Below are 21,947 nucleotides of genomic sequence, written 5' to 3'. Positions count from 1 at the left end.
ACTTTATCACTTTGCTACTTTTTAAACTGAAATAGGTAGTATGTCTTTGGCTATCAAGAACAGTAATTTGACATATCTAAAATATTGACATTTTATAGTGCATTCAATCTCCTATTAACACTGATGGATCTGGCAGTTGATGTTTCACACAAAAATAGTCAACACCTCACTGGCGAAAAACAACGTTAAATGTCTGCACAAATGAATATTGAGTGGATTCTTCCCATGAACTTATTTAAATCTCACTTCAACAAATACTCAATGCAAGTTGGATCGCAGCCCAGACTATATTTCACCAAACTCCACTGCGTGAATGTCCGTTGGGGATACACTGACGTGCGATTGCCAGAAATGACAATCAATAAACAAAACAAACAATAGAGCAGCATGACATATAGCATTATACATGATTTGTGGATCAACAAAGAAAGAAATTAACCGTAATAGAAAAACAAATATTAAAGACAAGGTTATTGTGTTTTACTTTTGTGTTTATAACATCTTTGTGCTCATGCCCCGTTGAGACTGAAGCTGTTTGTTGTAAATAAAGTCCCTGCATTGGTCTGGATTGTAGGGTGTGTGTGCAGTGTTTAAACCCCAGTGGAAGGTGATGAAGTCTGAGCCCCCTGACATCAATAGCCAGGGATACTGAACGCTCTCATCTGTCAACAAGAGAGCCTATGTTTCTTGGTAACATATTTAATGTGAAACCGTGTATATTGTCCAGAACAGACACAAAGCAAAAGTGGGCCCCAGAGGTATCTCAGTCACAAATGTCTAATCTAATATATTAATGCACACTTATGACCTTTGAAAGGAAGATGCTATTAAAGATGCTGTTTCACCTACTGAATTTTAGCCTAAATGCTCAATTAGAAAAACAATTCATAATACTGTCGACTACCCAAAAGCTTCCTATGAATTGTTTGTTAATCAATTACAATTTTGCAGTATATATAGGAACACTCAATTGTCAACTGCAAAAAAGCAGGCGCGGACAGGTTTTTGCCACAGGAAATAAATATGAATTAATTTATATTCTGACACATCTAATGTTCATTATTTGAATAACCCATTTTAATAGAACAAATGTTATAATCTAATATATATATATATATATATATATATATATATATATATATATATATATATATATATATATATATATATATATACTGATCAACCATAACATTAGGACCACCTGACCTAATATTGCCAAAACAGCGCTGACCTATCAAGGCATGGACTCCACTGGACCTCTGACCTGCTGTGGTATCTGGCAACAAGACGTGTTGCCAGATATTTTAAGTCCTGTAAGTTGCAAGGTGGGGCCTCCATGAATGCATCCTGGTGTCATGTGTTCTCCAGGTAAGCAACGCACACACGGCCATCCACACGATGTAAAAGAAAATGTGATTCATCAGACCAGGCCACCTTCTTCCATTGCTACATGTTGCCATTTTTATGCTCACGCGCCCACTGTAGGCACTGGACAGGGGTCAGCACTGGCACCCTGACTGGTCTGTGGCTACGCAGCCCTCTACGGAACAAACTGTGATGCACTGTGTGTTCTGACACCTTTCTATGAAAACCAAATATAACTTTTTTCAGCAGTTTAAGCTACAGTAGCTCATCTGTTGGATTTTACCACATAGGCCAGCCTTCGCCACCCACGCGCATCAATGAGCCTTGGCCACCCATGACCCTGTCGCTGGTTCCCCGCTTTTCCTTCCATGGACTACTTTTGATAGGTACTGACCACTGCAGTCCGGGAATACCCCACAAGAGCTGCTGTTTTAGAGATGCTCTGACCCAGTTGTGTAGCCATCATAATTTGGCCCTTGTCAAAGTCGCTCAGATCCTTACACATTGTTCCTGCTTGTAACACATCAACTTTGAGGATGAAATATTCACTTGCTGCCTAATATATCCCACCCACTGCCATGATAACAAGATTATCAGGGTTATTCACGTCACCTGTCAGTGATCAGAATGTTATGGCCAATGGCGTGTGTATATATATCAAAATATATATAACATCCACCTACTTCCTGTTTCCTGTTCGCATTATATAAATATGTGTCAACAATTTAAATGAAAGAACAGTAAGCACCATTTTTTACATGTTATCTTTTTTATTGAGAAGTGTAAATGCCCCGAGACACCTATGACTTCCCAAGCCTTATGACAGACACTGTAGTCTACGTAGGGCATTCTTAGTTTTAGTAATAAAATCTTTCTTCTGACTGCGCCAGTCCCATCATTGTCAAGTCTGAAATATGACCTACAACACCACTCAGGTGTTGGAGACACAGCAGGAAGTAACACTCAGCAAGCGCAGGAAGCAAGGAACATCTATTCAAAACTGTACTTCTCTTCTGTTTTCATGACAAATAGGATAATGCTTTGTACACATCGCCAATCACTCTAACAAAGAACAGCTACCCCTTACAAAACAAACAAACAAAACAGTCAGGGTTCTGCCTTTCAGGGTTTCCTCTCAACTGTGACCTAAAATATTCCCAATGTTGTAACGTAGACTGGAAACAACTTGCTGATTGCACAGATTCAAAAATTAGAAACGCCAGTTTTATTCTGCTTGAGAAATAGAGCTTAGTAAGTGTACTTTATAGGAGGAATCACATAAAAAAAAATTATGTTTCTGTTTCATGTTTCTGCAGGTTACCAAACTTGACTCATTTAAAAGTGAGGCTTTCATATCAGGAATTTCATCTAGATAACGCTATAAAGCAAAACTGTATGTTCTGGGTTGAGAAAAAATGTTGCTTTTCATTATTATTATTATAATTATCTTTTATTTGTATAGCGCAAACAATTTACCCAGCTCTTTTCATGTTTCTTTTTTCTTTCATTCTTTCTTTCTTTCTCTCTTTCTCTTTCTTTTTTTGTTAAACATCTAATGTATTTGCATCTGAATAATCTCATCTTTGTTTTGACATATAAATCAACTCTTTTAAATGAGTTTGGGACCTATCGTTATCCTGCCAAACATATACATATTTATTGTTCTTATTATTTACCAGATAGATCTGGTGATATTTCACCAGTACAGTCCAATTAACGCATACTGAGGAAAACTACACTTTTAATTAAAGAAAACCATTTGAAGAACTATTACGTACTAGTAGGAATAAAACCACAATCCTATATTTTATAATTGGTCATTTATTCAGCTGGATCATTTTCCCAACTAAAGAAGGTACTTTACCATTAATTGTGGATATTTCTAATAGTTACCATAAAAGCTTAATCTAAAATGTTTTTTTGGTTTTTGCTCAACTTAGGGAAAATTATACACCTTTATAATAATTCAATATATTTGAAAAGACTTAATACTTTAACTTGCACAGTAGAACTAAAATACAGTTACAGTATGTCCGAAGTTATATCTACAATAACCCCAACTACTGTTATTGTTCCTACAAACAACTCTTAAATATACCGCTTATTACTTTATCAAAATAATCAGGAACACCTTGTCAAAATGATTGTCATCTTTAAACAGACCTTGTTTTCCTTGAATCTGTTTGCTTTGAATGTTATCTGATAATTATTGTTCTTTCTTGTTATCTTTTAAACTACTGCTATGTCAAACAAGTGCCAAAAGGGCAAGTTAAATAAAGTAGTAATATTTACAGTTAATACCTGTTCTAACATGTATTGTACCTCATGGAATAGTACTGATTCAGTTCCAATAAAACAATAGCGAGCACTGTTCTTTTATTATAACAACTCTGAAGCAAACCCCCTTGACTTTAATTTAAATAGCGACAACAAATTCTGTAGCAAAAACTTTAACATGTTAAGACATTCTGATACAAGGAAGTAAAATGTCCATCTCTTGCAAGCTTACATTCTGTTAGAAATCATATAGAAACCTTCTTCAACAAGCGTAAGACCCTGGGCTGGGGATGACTAAGCAGCCCTAGCACTTTAAGACCAACGGATCCCAAACAATACCGTTTGGCCGTACGTTAAGATTTTATAACCGCAGTCGTTAAGTATGCAGCCCTATCGACTACTGGCCCAACAGGCATTCGGCCAGTCTTGGCCTACTAAGCCATGACCTCTTTCACTTGAATAGCTATTAGGCTATGTGCTTTAGAAATAGGCCATCCCAGCCCTTTTTTATCTGCCCTCAAATTCTACGTTGCCGGCACTTGCGAAAAAGCGCCCTCTCGCGCCCCTATGCTGTATACGCTGCAACTTTGTCTGCCAGGAGAGGGCAGCAGCTGCCAGTAAACTAAACATTATTTGCCTCATTGCTGCCTGAAAACTGGGCATTACTGTCCCTTAACTTGTAGAAGTCGCACTGAGGTAGCTGGGAAATTTCTAGAAATACATTGTGAATGGTGAAGAGCTTTAAAAAAAATGGTCTTATCACCATAGCAACCAATCAGCACGAACATTCCATTGGTTGTGATGGTGACAACCACTTTAATTAAAGCTGTGCACCAAAAAGTAGGGAGTGCTTAACTCTTATTTTCTTATTTGGATTGTTACAATCAGTTTTGCTGGAACATTCTTTGTGGCTAAGCTTATGTCCTGGCAGATGTCCCAAATGATTGTGACTGTTAGTAGGGTACCATGCATAGTGCCTGTGTTATGCACTTTATGTATGTTGTAGAAGAGGAATAGAAAGGTTGTCATTGGACATGTTATGATGTCATCATGCTGTCTACATACTAAGAATGGAGTTGTATGTGGTATCACAGAATCTCCTGGCCTGGGACATTGCAAATATCGGTAAGGATGTATTTGCAAAACATATGAAAATATACTCAATGGGGTACATAGAGACATTGATACACACCATTGTTAAAATATTTATTGAACGCATGCGCAGAAGTCTTGGTGTAGCAGGGATCTATGGGTTTCACCTATATTTTTACATCAGGTGGTCGTGTATTAGATTAGAATGTATGGAGCTTGTTCAGTCTCAGTAGCTCATGGATGTAACTTGCGTTAAGACCACACATGGCAGTATGATTTCTGTAGTGTAGACTGTGTAGCAATCTTAATGTGCAAGTAGGTAATGTTACCAACTATAGGAATTGCCCATATGTCCTACTTTTTACAGCTTCTTATTAAAATAGCAGATAATGCATAACTGAAGACTCCAGGTGCAATCCTCCAGGGTCTCTCACACACCAGCTTTTCCGGATAATATTTAACATGTTTCTTTGTGATAAACAAAGTCAATTGGCTAATTAGATGTTAATTACAGAAACCCTTCATCTCTGACAGAATAATAAACCTTAAGGACTAGAATGGAGGGCCCTTGCTTCAGGGATCAATTTAAGTTTATTATGTTAACGTTCGCTCAACCAGTATTTTGTAGTGGGGCATTATTACGGGGCGTAACAAATAAAATTCTACTACTTGGAATAATTAGAAGGAATATTTTTAATAATGGAATTTAATATTGAACTTTTTTTAAAAGTACATGCTTTAATGTTTCTGTAGTTTCAGGATCACATTGACCTGGTAGCAATTAAAGGTTCCTGGAGCATTTTTTTCTGAAGAACATGAATGTATGTCTGTTTGAACCACTCAAACAATAATAAGAACACATAGTTTATTCCTATCCTGAAGTTATGTTGAAAACAGCTTGATTTTTATATTGTATATTTTCTAGAGATAGGTGTGTTGACAAGGACATAAAAAAACAAAGTAGACAATGGGTTTTAGCCATGTCTTGCCCCCCTCATGATGACAAAAAACAAAAACTGTCTGCGCTTCTTACCCTAATAAAGTTGGCAGCAAATATATAAACATAATATAAATGAGAGCTTTTGGTTATATGAATTGGCCAAAGCATAATTAAGCTCACCCGCCACGTCAAGGCGCACCGAGATTTTTTCTTTTCCCCCTCATGATGAGCCAGGATGAATTATGATTAGCTCTACTATTGGGTCTTCTGCAGTTATTTTATCCCAGCACCACTTTATCTGTATGCACTGATATATGGGCCTAATGGCTTTTATTGTCTAGTAGGGGTAGAGAACTTAGACTTTTTTTGTTATTATGATTACATTTTATTTATACACTGCCAGATTTCCTGATGGTAAATGCAAGATTAACAATAACATTAAAACTCACAAGGTATAAAAAAAATTAAAAAAATTAATGACATGAACTCTTATAAGACAAGTAAGCTCTGGTTTTGCAAGCTTATAATCTTTCAGGAAGTTGAGGGTGGATGAGACAAAAGGTGAGAGATTGTTTGGGTGATGATGATTTGATTGTATTGAGGATCACATGCAGTTGTCGGTGGCCAAGAGATAGGACACAGCGGTGTGTGTAACTTGGGTGGGTCACCGTCCTCACTGCAGAGCGCCAGGATATCATGTCCTATCCCTATATGACTTAAAGGAACTCAGCACCTTTAAATGTGGTCTATGGAAGCTGTGCCAGCTTGATACATCCTCCGTAGTGTAAATGGACCGGTTGGGGAGATCGAAGAATTGAGCACCAAAGCGGTGGTTGAGGTATCGTCCCAAGGGGATGGTTTTGCAGCGGTCCTGTTGTCCTAGTCCCAGTAAGCCTAGGCTTTTGTAGAATGCAAGCAGTGGGGTATTAATAATATAGATTCTATGTTTCTCTAAACAGGTTTTTATTGAACATTAGAAAAAGTAGAGGTGAATCTGACAGAATGATGGGAATTCCTGAAATAAAATCACAGGTGATATCCAGGAGATGGTTGAGAAGAAGTGACAATGGTTGAAGAGATATGGAAATTGTAGGCAAATTAAAGAGGTGGTTACAAGAGAGTATTTGGAGATAAGAACAGTGACATAAGGGGTGCTGTGTTTTTAAGGGAACTGTAAGTAAGGGCCATATTGTGGAGGATATGTGGAACCAGTGGAGAGACTGGTACAGTGGGGTAGTGGATGAAGAGAATTTGGTTGGTATACGTGAGGTATTCAGAACAGACTGGAGTGGTAAAAGATTCAAGGGAATTTATGGATGAAATGTATCAAGGAAATTATTTAGTATTTTAATTGTGTCTTGTGTGAGGAAAGGACAAATTTGTAAGGCAGAACGATTTGATGAATGGATGTGAAGGGTGGTTAGCAAGATCTTAGGCAAAGAAGTTGGAAGGGCAGGGACATCATAAGTTTGTGTTATGAATCCCCATCAGAAAAGCAAAACATATCATAATGTAACAAAAAATGATAATGTCTAAAATGACAGTATAATGACCCATGCAACCCCACCAAAGTGGCCAGTGGCATGCATGAGATGTGTTCTGCTGAACTGGGGGGGAGTAGAAATGCAGAGGGGTGCTGCTGAATCCCTACACGCATTTGCGGGGGGGGGGGGCAAATCATGTTTGGAGTTTCCCTATAAATAGTGTTATAAATACAAGGAATTATAAAGCATTTATGAAGGTAGAAGATTACATTTGAAAAACTGTTGGTTTAATAGGAGCTTTCTGGATTTCATAAGGTTAAAAAGTCTCAGGTAGCGAGAAGAGTGAAGCATTTGGACAGTATAGATTGTAAGAAAGCAGTACATATCCTTGAGATGAGTAAAAATAGTCTGTATGGTGACAATAGTACAAACATGTATAAATGTACTTTTAGAGATCTATAAAATGTCGTATATAAGTGCTTTAGAAATTAATAGAAAACTAGCAAAAACAGTTTTACAGCTAGATACTTAATGAAAAAGTAGGGAATGTTTCTGTTTTCAGTATTGTAATGAATTATATCGAGAAAGCAGAATTGAACCAGGACAACACAGTTTTTTACCAGCTATTGTGCAGGAGATATTTGCTACGGAGAAAAATGTCAAGGTCTGTCAACATTTTAAGTAAAAGGAAAAGGAGAAACATATCTGAAATAAACGCATGCCATTTTCAACGATGAGCGGTCATTTTGGCTGAAAAACAGTTAACGAACTATTCCATATGGTGAAGCATCGATAGAGTATTAAAACTCGGTATAAAAATATTAATAAAGTTAGCTACGACTGGTGCAGAAGCAGTTGCAGTGAGAAGTTAAGGATATCCACATTTCTTTGTGAGGTAAGAAATCCGATATTTCATTGTCATGCTTTTGGTTTCAAATCCTTAAGACTTTGCAGCAAATGTAGCTACGTAATTTATGGAAATTAGAACTGACCTATTGATTCCAAAGGCTAATGTTCAACATTACTCAAGATTGAAGGAAACGGAGAGGACTTGGTGAAATTGCCATAAGTTTCCCTCACGCTGGAAAACTTGGGGAAGTCTACAGAGATTTAACCAGGTTTTCAGGATGCGAAAATTACAGGGAGATCCTTCCTGAAAAAGGGCCAAGTTACCCCTCAATAACTGCAAATAGAAAGTTATATCCTGTGTATGTCTTTGGCCAACATTGCCCTTAGTAAACAGACACTGCTTGGAGTTGGTAGGACATGTATTCTTTTTTTTTTTTTTACCATACACAGGCTTCAAAGTGTCTGAAATGCAGATGCAGACATGGTGAGTGTGTATGTGTTTCTATGTAGCTGTGTACAGGGATGGGCAAGTAGCCATGGCTTCTAAATGTTTATACCTGGCTCATTCTAACATTTTGTGTTCTCATATTGATTTCTATGGGTGCATTCCTTACTGTCGGGTAAAAAACGGCTCCGAAAATAATCTGTAGCTTCCAAACTGGACATTGTTTTGTCCAAAACGTAGACATTTAATAATTTATATACATATTGCATATGTTATATAAAGAGGTGTAGCGACCACACATTTTTCTATAAAGGGGGTTATGGATTGTTACGTCCTCTCAATCTGACCGCTTGTGTGGACTGTCCCCCATCCTACCCACTGGTTACAACTGACATGCTAATATCCATATCTATATAATAACTAAAAATATATTATCGTGTTTATTTCGGTACTTTAGATAAAGTTGCTGCTGTTTATCCCTTCTGCTGTTGCTGAGGGGGTTGTTATTATTATTGCCATACATATACTGCCAAAAACCAATTTCAGTGCAAACCATATTCTGCAAACTCTGCTGCAGCCAATCCAAAAACAATACTCCAGGCTGTTCCCTAAAAATGACTAAATAACTCAATAAAGCTGTCAAAGAACGGTATACGTATATCATTGGCATGTAGATAAATGCATAGTTTACAGCTGATGTGAGCGCATTTTTGTCACATAGCATAACTGATATATTGCACATCTTCCTGGAAGGAAAGAAACAACTTGAACAGACAGCTTCAGGGCTGATGTGCAATCATCACAATCTCATCTGAGAGCAGAAAGCATTTGCTAGCCCTGATTATGTAGGTTATAGATGGTACCCTGATCTTGTGAGGTCACCATCACCTCCCCATGCACGCACACGCACACACACACATTCATCCTTGCACCTCTGCTGGAGGTAGGTGGCATCTCCCGGCATAGAGTGTATGAGTAGCAGGAGGAGGGGACAGGACAGTAGGAATAGTAGGAGGGACGGCACGCTGAAAAGCCTCCGCCTCTCTCTTACATCTGGGTGCTGTTGGTTTTTCGGACGGGAGGAGAGCTGAAGGGGGGCAGTCATTTATGCAGAAGGAGAGAGAGAGAGGAGAGAGGGGAGAGAGAGAGATCTGGCTTTTCCCCCTACTCACACATTCATACACTTGGAAGGAGTAAGAAGGGAAGACACAGAGAGGTTAATAAAAAGAACAGCTTGGGAGGACTGTGAATTGTCAGCACTTTTACCATTGAGCACTGTGTGTGTGTATCCCAAACAAGACCCAGGAGTGAAGAACAGAAGGGGGGGGGGGGAGATCACAAGCAGGAGAGGAAGCACGTTATTAGCACTTGGCAGCAGAAGACTAGAGTCAAAGTGCAGGTCAATGCTTAAGTGAGATCCAGAGTGGGGGTTATACAAGTGCCTTATCTCCAGCTCTTGGGAACTTTGCTAAGCTCTGGAATTAAGCCCAGGACCCTCCTGCCCTCACCTGTCTTGAGTCTGGTTCCCCCACCTTGCTTGGAGGCACCAAGGACCTTGTATGTTAGGGGCAGCACGGCATACCATGGCTCTTGGATGGCTGTCCGGAAGGTGTCTTCTCTGCCTGCTTACTGCGCTGTTTGGACTCCTTTTACCCACATGCTGGGCTGGCATGTTCACCAACCACTGGGCTGTGAGGATAGCAGGGGGAGCTCAAGAAGCCGACAGGATAGCCGGCAAATACGGATACATCAACATGGGACAGGTAAGGCGACCCCAGGGTTTCTTCTCTCTGTGCTGGCTGCTCTTGGTCATCGTGCCTTCAGGTGGATGCCTTTAACTTTTTTTTTTGTCTTGGTCTTGCTGTGGAGTCCCAATGTGAGGTCTTAAAGGGGCTTCCCTATCATCCAGACGAGGAGAGCGATAGGGATGGTGGTCCTCAGTGCAACGTAGGAGGGAGGCATGCAGTTGAATTAGGAGTGTGTGGCTGATCGTGGCTTGTACTGGGGATTTAAATGCACATGCCGCTGGGGATCCCTGGCTGATCCACAGGTTATATATACACCAAGCGCTGAGTTTCTCTGTAGAGACGTGGGTCTGGTTGCCAGAAGCAGCAGAGGTAAACACTGCCTAGGCTGCTGTGGAAGTATTGACATCAGTATCCTATATACTGAATAATTATCATTCTCACTACAAATATTAACCACCGATCATATCTGATCATTAATCAATGTGTGCTCTAGCATCAGTATTAAGTGCACTATAAATTATGGGTCTGATGTGCTAATGTGGCCATTTGATGGCATTAAAAACTTATGGGTTTACACTAATGCCTTGGTTGGTTAACAAAAGATTAGTTATTCAAATAACAGATCAAAGATTTGTGCGAAATGCTGTATATTTATATTTTCTCCCCGTTCCTGAATTGTAAAAGTTAATTTTTTCCCCCTGTTGATGGCCGCCAGCCACCAGAGTTACCATGTTCCAAATGAAGCCCTTATCGTTAATCAGCAATTAAAATCCCAGTTGCCTTACCTTTAATATACTGTTTCAGTGTGAACACATTAGCTCTTTATAGTTATACATTTAATGAAATCTTAGCTTTAATTTGTATACATTTCACAATTTGGGTAACGTGATATTGCGCACACACTGAACAAGGTTTAGTGTCAAGTTAGTGCAAATTAAGGACAGCACCTTATAATTACACCAAAGGAAACTCAGTGACCCCAATAGAAGGCTTATATTTCACAGTATAAATTATGACTTTGTGAAGATGGTGATGGTTTCCTGCTGGTCCCAGATATTTTCGCATCAGCTACACAAAACTTTTTGTATGGAGCCGAGGCAGTCTAAACGTGCTAAACGGTGACTTAAATGTTGAAGAAACCTTTGTTCCTAACCTTTGGAGAGTGTTAGATGAGTGCATTGTAATGTGTTTCCCACCTGGAGACACAAAGAGTTAATTCCATTCGCAATCCTAGAGAAGAAAAAAGTATAGTAATTGCATCCTGTACTCATTGATCTACCCAGGGTGTTGGGATCTTTCTGTTTGCTTACCCCATCAACAAGCCTAAAGGGAACCTAAAGGAGCTGTGAACTTTGATACCTTTGTGATAAAAGTAAACCTACCCCGACTACAGGAAGCAATCTGTATTGTGTGCACGCTATCCCTTGGCTTGACAGGAGATGCAGTCCACAAGGAGCAGAAGTAGTTAATTTGCAGGCAATGCACACCTGCCAAAGTCTTCCTCTAGGGGCAAAAATGTGGAGGAGATTTTATGGTATGTGTCATCTTCCATGTATGATCAGGGTACTATATCATCTCACCACACAACCACGCGTTTGCGGTATACTTCAAGGATTATGTCAGATAGCAAGACACTGCTTTGCAATAGAGTGATCTTCTCTCTGTGATGGCTAATGTAGGTGGTTGTGGTACACTGACCCCTCTTACGTTAAAAGCAGCCGTTTGATGCTTCACGTAGTATTTCATATTATAAACAGATAGACTTCTCTGGGTTTTTTTTAAACCTTCATGCCAGAAGAAGACATGAACATTTTTCAATTCTCGCATTCCTGTAAAGTGTATACCCAAGGTGCTAAGTTTTCCCTGTGCCGTAGTCATGACAACACTTACAACAGTGCGATTAGATTGTAAGCTCTACAGGAAGCCGTTTCTTACTGTGTTTTTGATTCTCATCATTATATTCAGATCCCATTGTAGTGGTTGTTCCCTTTCTTCTGTAAACTGTTGCTTACATACCATTTATCCACCTCTTCCAGAAGTCCACCTATTGTGTGATTTGGCAAAAAATAGCACATTCAAATATTTACCCCACCTGCATCACAAGCACATTATTACCAAATAAAATCATCCTTTTGGAAATATTTTACTATTTATCACAACTCTTTTTACATTTGTTATTTTTTGTGTGCCAGTTATGTCCCCCCCTCCCCCTTCTAAATCCCCCGGCGGCTTCCCACATGTGTATAACACTTGATTTGTGTGGTTTGTCTTTTTTTCTCCATATGAGGACATTGCTTGCAAATCTGTTGCATACTTTAGACTGTCTGTGGAATATGTTTTTAATAATCAATACATATGCCAGAGTACCTTTTGTTCTCCTAATGATGTAAGTGTTCCATTAAGTGGGGGACCAACCCTCCAAAATTCCAGCAATGCCGCATCCCTCATTATAACCTCAATAAGACTCTAGGCTATGCTACAAGGATCTCTCTGAGACAAAAGAAGGTTTGGAAGAGGTATGATGTGGCTTTATTTACCGTTAATAACACATTAGCATACCTTAACTCCTAATCATTTGGGTGGTTGTCGTGAAACGCCGACAGGAGGGTCTTTGTGTAGACCTTTACAAACTTTTTTTTTGGGGGGGGAAGTTTCGTAGTTGATGTCAGCCGTCTCTGCCTTTTTTTTCTAGATCGGGAGACCTTTGGTTTTTCCGCTCATTATTTCTTATTAAATAGAAAATGATTCTGTTATCAGTTCCTATCAGGAATGTAGGAGATGCCTCTGTTGCGTTCACTCAGTAACGGGAAAATCCAGCACAAAGTCCTAACCACACATGAAGAACTAGAGTTTGCTTACAAGAATTCAGAGTGAGGATTCCAGAAAGCAGCTAATAAACTTATGGATTTATCAACATTTTGTTAAGAAATTCCCTTTGATGTTTTTTTTTTTTTTTATATATTGAAAGAGCACATTCTTTTTGAAACACTGAAGAATGTGTAAGACACACTGCCCAGATAGTCTTCCTCTATTTATAGACCAAAGTTTTGGCTATAGCATTTGCATCTGGATTATCACAAGCGATTCTAAAATTTCTGAAGCGGAACCAATTTAAGGATCTGTAGGCACGTGCAGTAAATGCGGAAGATCAGACATAACAAAACAAACAATTATACAAACTAGGGGAGCGCACATTCTAAAAAGCTTCTGGAATAACAATGACTGGCAAATACCATTCAAAAAACACATTCTATGGCATAAATATAGGCGATTTTGTCCCACTATATGGCCATATATTGCGTAGCCCGCCGCTACATCAAAGAACCCCAAGTTTGGTGAGTCCTAACTAATTTTTCATGGCTATATTGCCTACCAAGGAGGTGAATCAGTGGGACTGCACTGCAATTTAACCCAAAAGAGACTCTCAAGCAATGTAAAGCATCATCTGGACTAACAAAACAAGACGAGTTAGAGCAGATTGACCGAGTGTTCAGCTCTGCTGCTGCTCCTCTTTTAGCTGTTTCAACCTTAAATGTATTCTAGAAGGAAGGGGGTTGTTTGCACGCAGCCAGCAGTGGCTTGGGATGCGATTCCAGACGTACATTTTCTGGCCTTCTTCGAAAACAGAATTTCGAAAATAGTTCTGAGGCAGAAAAAAAATGCTGAAGGTTAAATTCACGTAAGTCTCAGGTCAATCTGGAAAGCAGGAATCTGCCTCGTTAGCCTTCGGGGTTGCTTCAGTTATTTCACCAAGGGAAGCATCTTGTTAGATCAGATGTGAAAAAAAAACATGGGCCATGGCAGTGTTAACGTTACACCTTAACTACTGAAACAGCTGCCACTCAAAGAGCTGTCAGCGCGCCAGATTTGCTTTAAGCAAGATTGGTTCTTTAACTCGACTGATAGTTCTATCATGCATGGGCAGAAAAGAACGACAATATTACTTTTTTCTAGTTTGTCAGTCATGTTACTGAAGTCGGCAGAGTTTTTCTTGGCCATAATATGTTATGGCGTCACTATCGCCCTTCAGACGATGACCCAACGATACTAGCGTTTGCAAACTGACTAATTGGACAGATGCTGGTTTTCGCCTTATCCCACACTAAGATTAACATAAATGTCGTACAAATATATTACCACTATGCATACATTGAACATCCATGGCCTTAATTGGCTCCAGCAATGCAAGTGCTGTTGAATGCCCAAAGCTTTCTTGGAAATAATTCAGAATTTTTGCCTCAACGCTTATATGTCATATGACACAAAAGCAGACGATGATAGGTTGTTGCCATAGAAACGTAAAAAAGCATATTAATGTCAGTATTGTATTTAGTCCTGTCCACAATAACTTTGGTGTACAGTTTTCAGTAAGGACAACCAGCGTTCAAAGGCCAGAAGGGGCACTGAAATGCAAACGGCACTTGCGCATGACAGTCCTTTACTGGAAGTCCAGAACACGCAGAACACAACATGCCTTCCAGTAGGCATTTGCAGTGGCAGCGCACTGATTTCCCAGCACTGCATTTAGACCAGTGTTGTTTTCAGTGAGATTATGCTTCCACAGAACCAACCCCTCAGACTTTAACCCCGTCCAAAGTTAACAAACCACATCAAATAACATCATATAATTCCCTTGTAGAAACCTGTTATCATGAAAGCTACCATGTCATAGTTGTGAAAGAACGGACTACGGTCAACATATATTGCTTACGAGTCACAAGTTAATTAGTTGTTGCTGTAAAATGAAATCATGATATGTGTTATATGTACTGTGTGATGCTGAAGGTAAATCAGGACTCTGAATGGTGTTGCGTGATCATATGAGGACATTAGTAATAAAGTGTGAAGACTAATATAGGAAACATTTTGCCAGCTCAATTAAAACAAAATATTTTGGGGAAAATTATGTGTTAATCGGCAGCTCATTAAGAATCAAACATCGTTTGTAAAACATTGCAGTTACTTTGTGATGAAGATTTTACACCTTCCACACTTGGTAAGACCTCATATGACCCCGTGGACAGGGAAAGGCTTTTCCTGGCCTCCCATAAGCACAATCCCCAGTTTACTTACCTAGACTTAATGGCACACTCCATGCAGCCCCACCAACAATGGATGCATATTCAAGTACTTTGCATTCTTCAACTTTTATGAGAAGCTACAGCTCTAGAGCTGCAGCACACCGCCTCCTACATGGTCACGTTCTTTGTGCCACTGATGGCTGTCTTAAGCAGCCAATCAGCGGCAGGAAAGCACTCTCACTAAGCTCAAGTGAGTCAGGCCTCTGGTGAGTACAGCACACATCACCTGTCTGCTTAGGAGCTGGGGAGTGGGAAAAGAGACTGCTAATGGAGAGATTCAGCAGAATTCCTCTGTTCATTTGCAAAGGGACCAAATTAAACTTAAAGGTCCGACTCAGCTATCATATATATTGGCTTAAGTGTCCCTTCAACATGACCATCAGGAGAAGGCAATATATCTCTCTTTAGATGTTGTTGGCCACAACACCCTCATGCTTAGCCAGCCCACATGCACTGGAATACCTTTGCCACAGAAGTATTTGAAGAAAGTGGCAGTAAATATGTGTATTATGAGAGATTGCTCAGTATGTTCTAGCTGGGTACAAACTCAGATTATGATGGGCTACGATGGGTTATTGTGTTTAATCTCTGAGCCAAGAGAGCCTATTAGCCCTGTTGGGTCTCGCCCGCTCGTCACTTCTTTAGGTATTAAGCAATGGAACTTCTGTGATAAATCACACCTTTGGATTGTAAACTTGTCTGCCACACCTTAATGACATGGCATACGCAAAGTGTCTGGACTCACATAGACGTTTGTGGAAGTTATTGGTGTCTAAAGCTGCTTTTAGCTGTGATAAATTACACAATAACTATTCTTACAACAGTGGCGTTCATTCGCATAAGGCGCCATTCTAATGCTTGTGCAACCACGGGTATGATGCATTACGCTCAATCAAGAATTTGTTGGCTGTAGTAAATATTTGTGGTTATCAATCGTACAGCGCTGCGGAATATGATGCCGCTATATAAAACAATAAATAATGATAATTACAGCTATCAGTTCAAATTTTATTACATGCACTTTTGAAAAATGTTGGTAATTCTTGAAAAAAAAGCATATACCCCATTAGGTAGGATTTCTGCAAAATGTCGGCTTTGCTAAGAAAATAAACAATTAACATTTTCTAGAACGATGCTTGATCCATGAAATGTTCTTTAAATGATATTCTTTGGGTTTTGCGTGCCCAGTGCTTCTACAGCTGGCGAGTAATGATCTAAGCTGTAACGGTTTAACATATAGTAGAATTAAATCATTACGGCATACCACAAATTTCAAAGACGAATATAGACTAATGACAGCCACCAGCTATAGAAATGCAGACTTCCTGGAGAAACACAATAAAAATTGTCACGTTCCATAGCTCTTACATTTATATTTTCTTAAGCGTGCTTTTTTTAATATATTTCAGATTTATGTTTAGGCATGGCTGTCTCTTTAATAGTGCCTTCAAGTCATGGTATGAATCAGAGTAATTATTCAGTTGTGTTCTCTCTGGATGGTTATCCATTAAAAGACCATAGACTATGCTCTTAATGTGAACTAGACGTGCTGCCTTACTTATCAAAGGTCAGCTGCGTATACGTATTTCCCTAGCTCTTGTTTGCGCATAGGATTTTTTTTACTCTAAATTACGGTAAAACTGCGATAGTCCGTTAGCTAGTCTCTGGATACCAAAAAAGATAATGATTTTCTCCATATCTAAATAAGGATACATTCTTTTTCTAAATTTCAAGGGATATTAGTACAAGAAACATTAAACACAAATTATGTTGCTAAAAGTTTTGAACAGAACGTTTCCTCCCTGAACTCTGGAAGGCAATATTCTGGCAACACAAAATGTGAATTTGCCCGATTCTAAAAAAACGTCTGTATTGATATTGATGTTCATCTGAAGGCTGCAAAAACGCATATAAGAAAAGGGGGGTGATGGTTGGAGAGTTTAATATATATTACGCAATGTATAAATGTTTTTCTATTAAGTATAAAACTTTACATTTTCTATAGTTTTCATATTAGTGGTAGATCATGAACTATATAAGTACCAGCAATGTCTGCTCTCTTGTTAAAAATGACTCCAGGAAGGAAGAATCCCTGACGTATGACGAATCAAGTTAGTTTAACAGATTTTATATTTGATCACTATGTGAAGAAAACAGTAATTTCCTTTTTGTTATGAATTTGGGTCTAGTACTTAATAGAAACATAGAATGTGACGGCAGATAAGAACCATTCGGCCCATCTAGTCTTTTTCTGATCTAAAGACTAAATCCTTAATCAGTCCTTGGTCCTTAATCAGTCCTTACTCTTTATATGTACTATGAGCTATCAAATCGCAGTTTAAAGGTGTTCTGGGTACTCCAAGGACATATGTGACATCATTATACTAGTGACATCATTAGTGGTATACTACTCCACAAAAGCATACAGGTGCAGTAGTTGAGTTAAAAAGGGAAGCGGTAGCTTATAATCAGCGTTTTCATTTTTAATCTATTCATCATTTTTACTTGCTAGCAGATATTTGATTGGCTTTGATGATTTCCCTTAAATATAGTTCTCAATAAAGAACATTGCTGATTATAATTTTTATACAAAAGCTTGAGTGTTTTGTAGAAAATATTTTATATATTTTACAATAAGAAATTATACATTTATTTGTTTGTTTTTGTTTTTTTCTGTCCTTAAACAAACTGCGCCATCTGCATGCAATTATAGCTAATTAAGCTACTTATGCAAGGTTTCCTATGCTATAAAGGGTTCCTTTGTCTGGAACATTTCTGCTTTAAGGTACTATATAATTTTTTAACCCCCATATACCTGCTTTTTTGCTTTGGTAAATGAAAGATGGGAGCGATATCGGTGCAATTGGTGGAATCCAACAAAATATTATCTCTTCACTTTTTCCAGTTTGCACCAAATTCTTTTCTTAGCGTCTTATACGGTTATATACCGATCCCTTCATTGACTTTAGTAAAACAGCAGAGGAGGACACTTATTAGTGTGCAGGCTTGTGAAGTATCTGAAGGTCCTTATGAATTCTCTGTCCAATTCTTGTTGCAGATCAGTTTGAGAAAAATGAATTTATGATTGGGATTTTTTTAGCAAAATTTTGATGTAAAGGTTCTGGAACATAAATTCTAATTCTGTCAAAGTCATACTAGCCCAATGGACAAAACAAGGCACACTATGTCTGCCCAGCTGAGTGTGCAGGCTTGGTCTTGGTTTGTTTGCAGTTTGGTAACTAGGAAGTTCACCGTAACATATAAAAGCCATATAAAAGATATATACACATTAAAGCCTGCATTACACAGCTGTATTCAAATACTTGGGAAAACTCAATATGTGGCACTACAGTACAAAACAATAAACTCATGAAGCCCATTTTTATTGTTTATTTTATATTAACATGGATGTTCGGGCGATAAAATCAAATTTACTATATATAAAGTATACAGTAGCTGGTGGACTACAAGCGATTCTAAGTATATTTTTTCTTTAGATGTAATCCCTCTAGGAAAGCTATGAAATTTTGAAACTTTGTGCCAGGATTACTTTTTATGTATATAATCCCTTTTACCCCTTCTGGTATGACCTGTGTTAAGTGTTTGGAATGTTTGGTTCCATCACCCTTAAAGTTACAATCATGTGTATATAAGTAATAGGAAATTTGTATTACTAAAGCCCCATTCCCTGGCCACACCGCAGCTTGGCTGGGCCCCAACTACCACTTACCTCAGCGACTGCTGTCTACCATACTGAGTGCCGGAGTAAGATCACTAGAATCAAAGCACTCCATAGTGCATATGGACTGGTTACAAGGGACATCTTTGATCTCCCCAACCGGCCCAAGGAGAAGTGGTGTGCCTGGTAGACTGATCACCCAACAGACCAATCTGCACTGGTTCTTGTCAGAGGGGCTGCTGTCCCGCTAGCCCTTGGCCAAGTTGGTCTGGGTGAAAATGTGCCACAGCCCCCCCAACCACATCACACCCCCAACACCTAAAACAACGGCCTCACTTTTGAAATGTTGCTACATGTGTAACTTACATATGTGTGTTTTCTGTAGCTGAAAAGACACACTGAATTTGCAGTGTCCTTACTACATGCTTGTTTTCCTCCATCCTTGTATCATTATATAATCATAGCACATTGCTGCAGCTTACAAAAACAGTCATGCGTGCTCAGTAGGGAATTTGGTGAAATCAAAAGCATGGTAGAACAGAGCAATTTTACCACTTAAGATACTTTAAAGTTTATGTAATATTTAGAGGAATTTTGAAAAACATATGGCAATATCAAAAGCTCAAGAAAATCTCTGTTATATTTGAAATCTATACACAATCCCACAAACGCTACCTTTGAGCTACACCATTCACATCAAAATAACCTGACATAAATCAGAAAAGCATATAGAGCTTTTTTACAGTATTTGTCAGGTATGTGTTATTTTTTGAACCGTTCAGCAGCTTTTAGAATTATTTTAACAATACAAGGTCCCTCTCTTGTGACCATGTGTTAGTGCTTTGCTGGTAAATGTGCCAAATGACTGCTTTAAGATGCAGTTCCACTATTTCTGATGAACTGAACACTTTTGTAACTAAATGTAGCATTAGAAACATAATTCCTGGCATTATTATTATCTTTTATTTATAAAGTGCCAACGATTTATCAATTTCTTAAAATCAGTACTGTCACTTTAAGGCCAGCGGCCAGTAAATTACATGTGTGCAGCTGCCTGCTAGATACACATGGTTAACTCTTTTGTGGTGTGCGTCCGTGTATCCAGCTGGCGGCCGCAAGACCTAAGTGGCAATAAAGATACATGGGAGGTGACATCGGGCACTGCCCCACTAGGGATTTGCTGGGTTTTCCCCGAAGGCCAGGCACCTTTAAACACCAACAAATCAACAACGGTAATTGCAAAAAATGTTTTGATATTTATAAATGCACAAACATAGCAACCAATCATGGAAGGAAGATCAAGTGCACGCTCCTTAATATCATATATTGCTTACGGTATAATGAGCGGATGCTAAATATTTTACTGAACTCAATTTTACATAGGAGGTTAAGAGAACTTTATGTTAAAATTTTCATTAATGCAAAAAAAAAAAGAATGCATTGCCGTAGTAAGATTGTGTTCCTTCTGGGTTGTCCTTGAGAAGCTCAACTCATGTACATGATTTTCCCCTGGATAAAGTCCTATTAAAGTTAATACAGCCTGAGTTGGAATTCATTGAGGACTCAACTCGCGAGCCTCTGGCTACCCTTGCAATGTACTTTCTTACTAACCCTCCATAGTTTATTACCTGCATCCCGTGTTGTTATCTGCTTGCCTCATGCTGCCCGTGATTGTTGCTGTGTTTTATGCTAACAACAGCTAGAGGGCTATATTTGATTGCCTCGGTATAGCTTAAAATAAGGGATTCAGTGTGTGTTCCTCAGGAAACCAGGCCTGTTAATAAAGAGTCATATACAGTACATATACAGAAATTATTGATTTGCTATAAGCTATAGAGAACCTATGCTGGAACTCGCTATGATGCAACTCAATAACATAAGGCAAAAAGCCACTGAGGGCCTACCATCCTAGTCCTAGTTGGCCAAGGCCAGAATATGCCTCAGTATGACCGATCAACCGAGCGAGGCAACTAAAAAACAATTACATTGATTTGGGAATAGCTGGCAGAGGCCGAATCTTATTATACATTCAGAAAGACTTCAGCCCTGCAAACTGTACTCTCATTGAGAAATGTTAGCTACTCCATGTAATCAAATTACAATATTGCTTACTGCCTGAATGCATATTAATTCAAATTTGCTTAAGTCTAAAAAAAAACAACACTTTTCTGCAGCTCTATAGTATTAATCAGCATTTACTACTTTACTCGTGGGTCACTTAAAATGTTCTGTACCAGCACATTTACTGGGACATATTATAAATTTTTCTTAACATTTGCAGATCTGGGTAATTTATTTGTACTGGTTGTCCTGCGTTGGAAGTTCTTTAGTTCACACTTAATTTGCCGTGCCCCTGTCATTGAAAACAGAAAAAAAAGCCACTTTGTAGGGGGTTACATTTTTTACCTATGTGAAAACCCTATTTTCTTTTTAATTTCTCATTGTTATTTCTGTGCAAACATGAAACTAGCATAGAGATAAAAACTGCAAATAGTTGGTGCTGGGTGGGCTGCGCACATGAGCTCCCACGCTCACAATCCCCTGTATCACGTCACAGCATGCGTTCCACATGACGTGGTACTGGGGTAGAACAGAAGGCATACCTTCTGGTATACTTGTCGGTAGTGGACATCTACACCTTTGTGACCACTCTCAAATCGATGTACACTGAAACACACATAGCACACAGTCAAACTAATGCAAACAGTGCTCCCAGCCAAATGACACCCACTTAGACACTTGCCAGTTACACTTTACATTCACATACATGGTCCCGATCAACTGTTTTAACTCTCAGCCGTCTGGCTTGGGGAGTATTGCCTCTGAGCTGCCACACTTGTAGTGCTAGACCAAGCAAAGTTGCGCTACACAACCATGCTCAAAGCCTGCCTCCCAGATATCTGCAACCGCGTAACCCTCTTTCCTCGATACCTGGGGCTTGCAGCTGGCCCTCGCATTACTACTATAACCAATTTATATTATATTTA

At 38.9% G+C, this 21,947-nt stretch overlaps 1 protein-coding gene across 2 annotated transcripts in view; it reads left to right on the top strand.

The window, feature by feature from the left end:
* Nucleotides 1-10,035: 10,035 nt before the first annotated feature.
* Nucleotides 10,036-21,947, top strand: part of PCSK5 (proprotein convertase subtilisin/kexin type 5) — a 157,876-nt gene continuing 145,964 nt past the window's right edge. The window contains exon 1 of one of the 2 annotated variants that reach the window (XM_089485066.1): nucleotides 10,036-10,215. In XM_089485066.1, the coding sequence (XP_089341192.1) occupies nucleotides 10,036-10,215 (180 nt within the window). The remainder of the gene's footprint in view (nucleotides 10,216-21,947) is intronic. The other variant, XM_089485067.1, reaches the window with a different exon arrangement.

Source organism: Sceloporus occidentalis, unplaced genomic scaffold (assembly GCF_023333645.1).
Source record: "Sceloporus occidentalis isolate IW3139 unplaced genomic scaffold, rSceOcc1.0.p SCAF_24, whole genome shotgun sequence".
Classification (NCBI taxonomy): Eukaryota; Metazoa; Chordata; class Lepidosauria; order Squamata; family Phrynosomatidae; genus Sceloporus; species Sceloporus occidentalis.
Note: the sequence above shows the minus strand (reverse complement) of the source record. Positions and strands in the feature narration are given on the sequence as shown.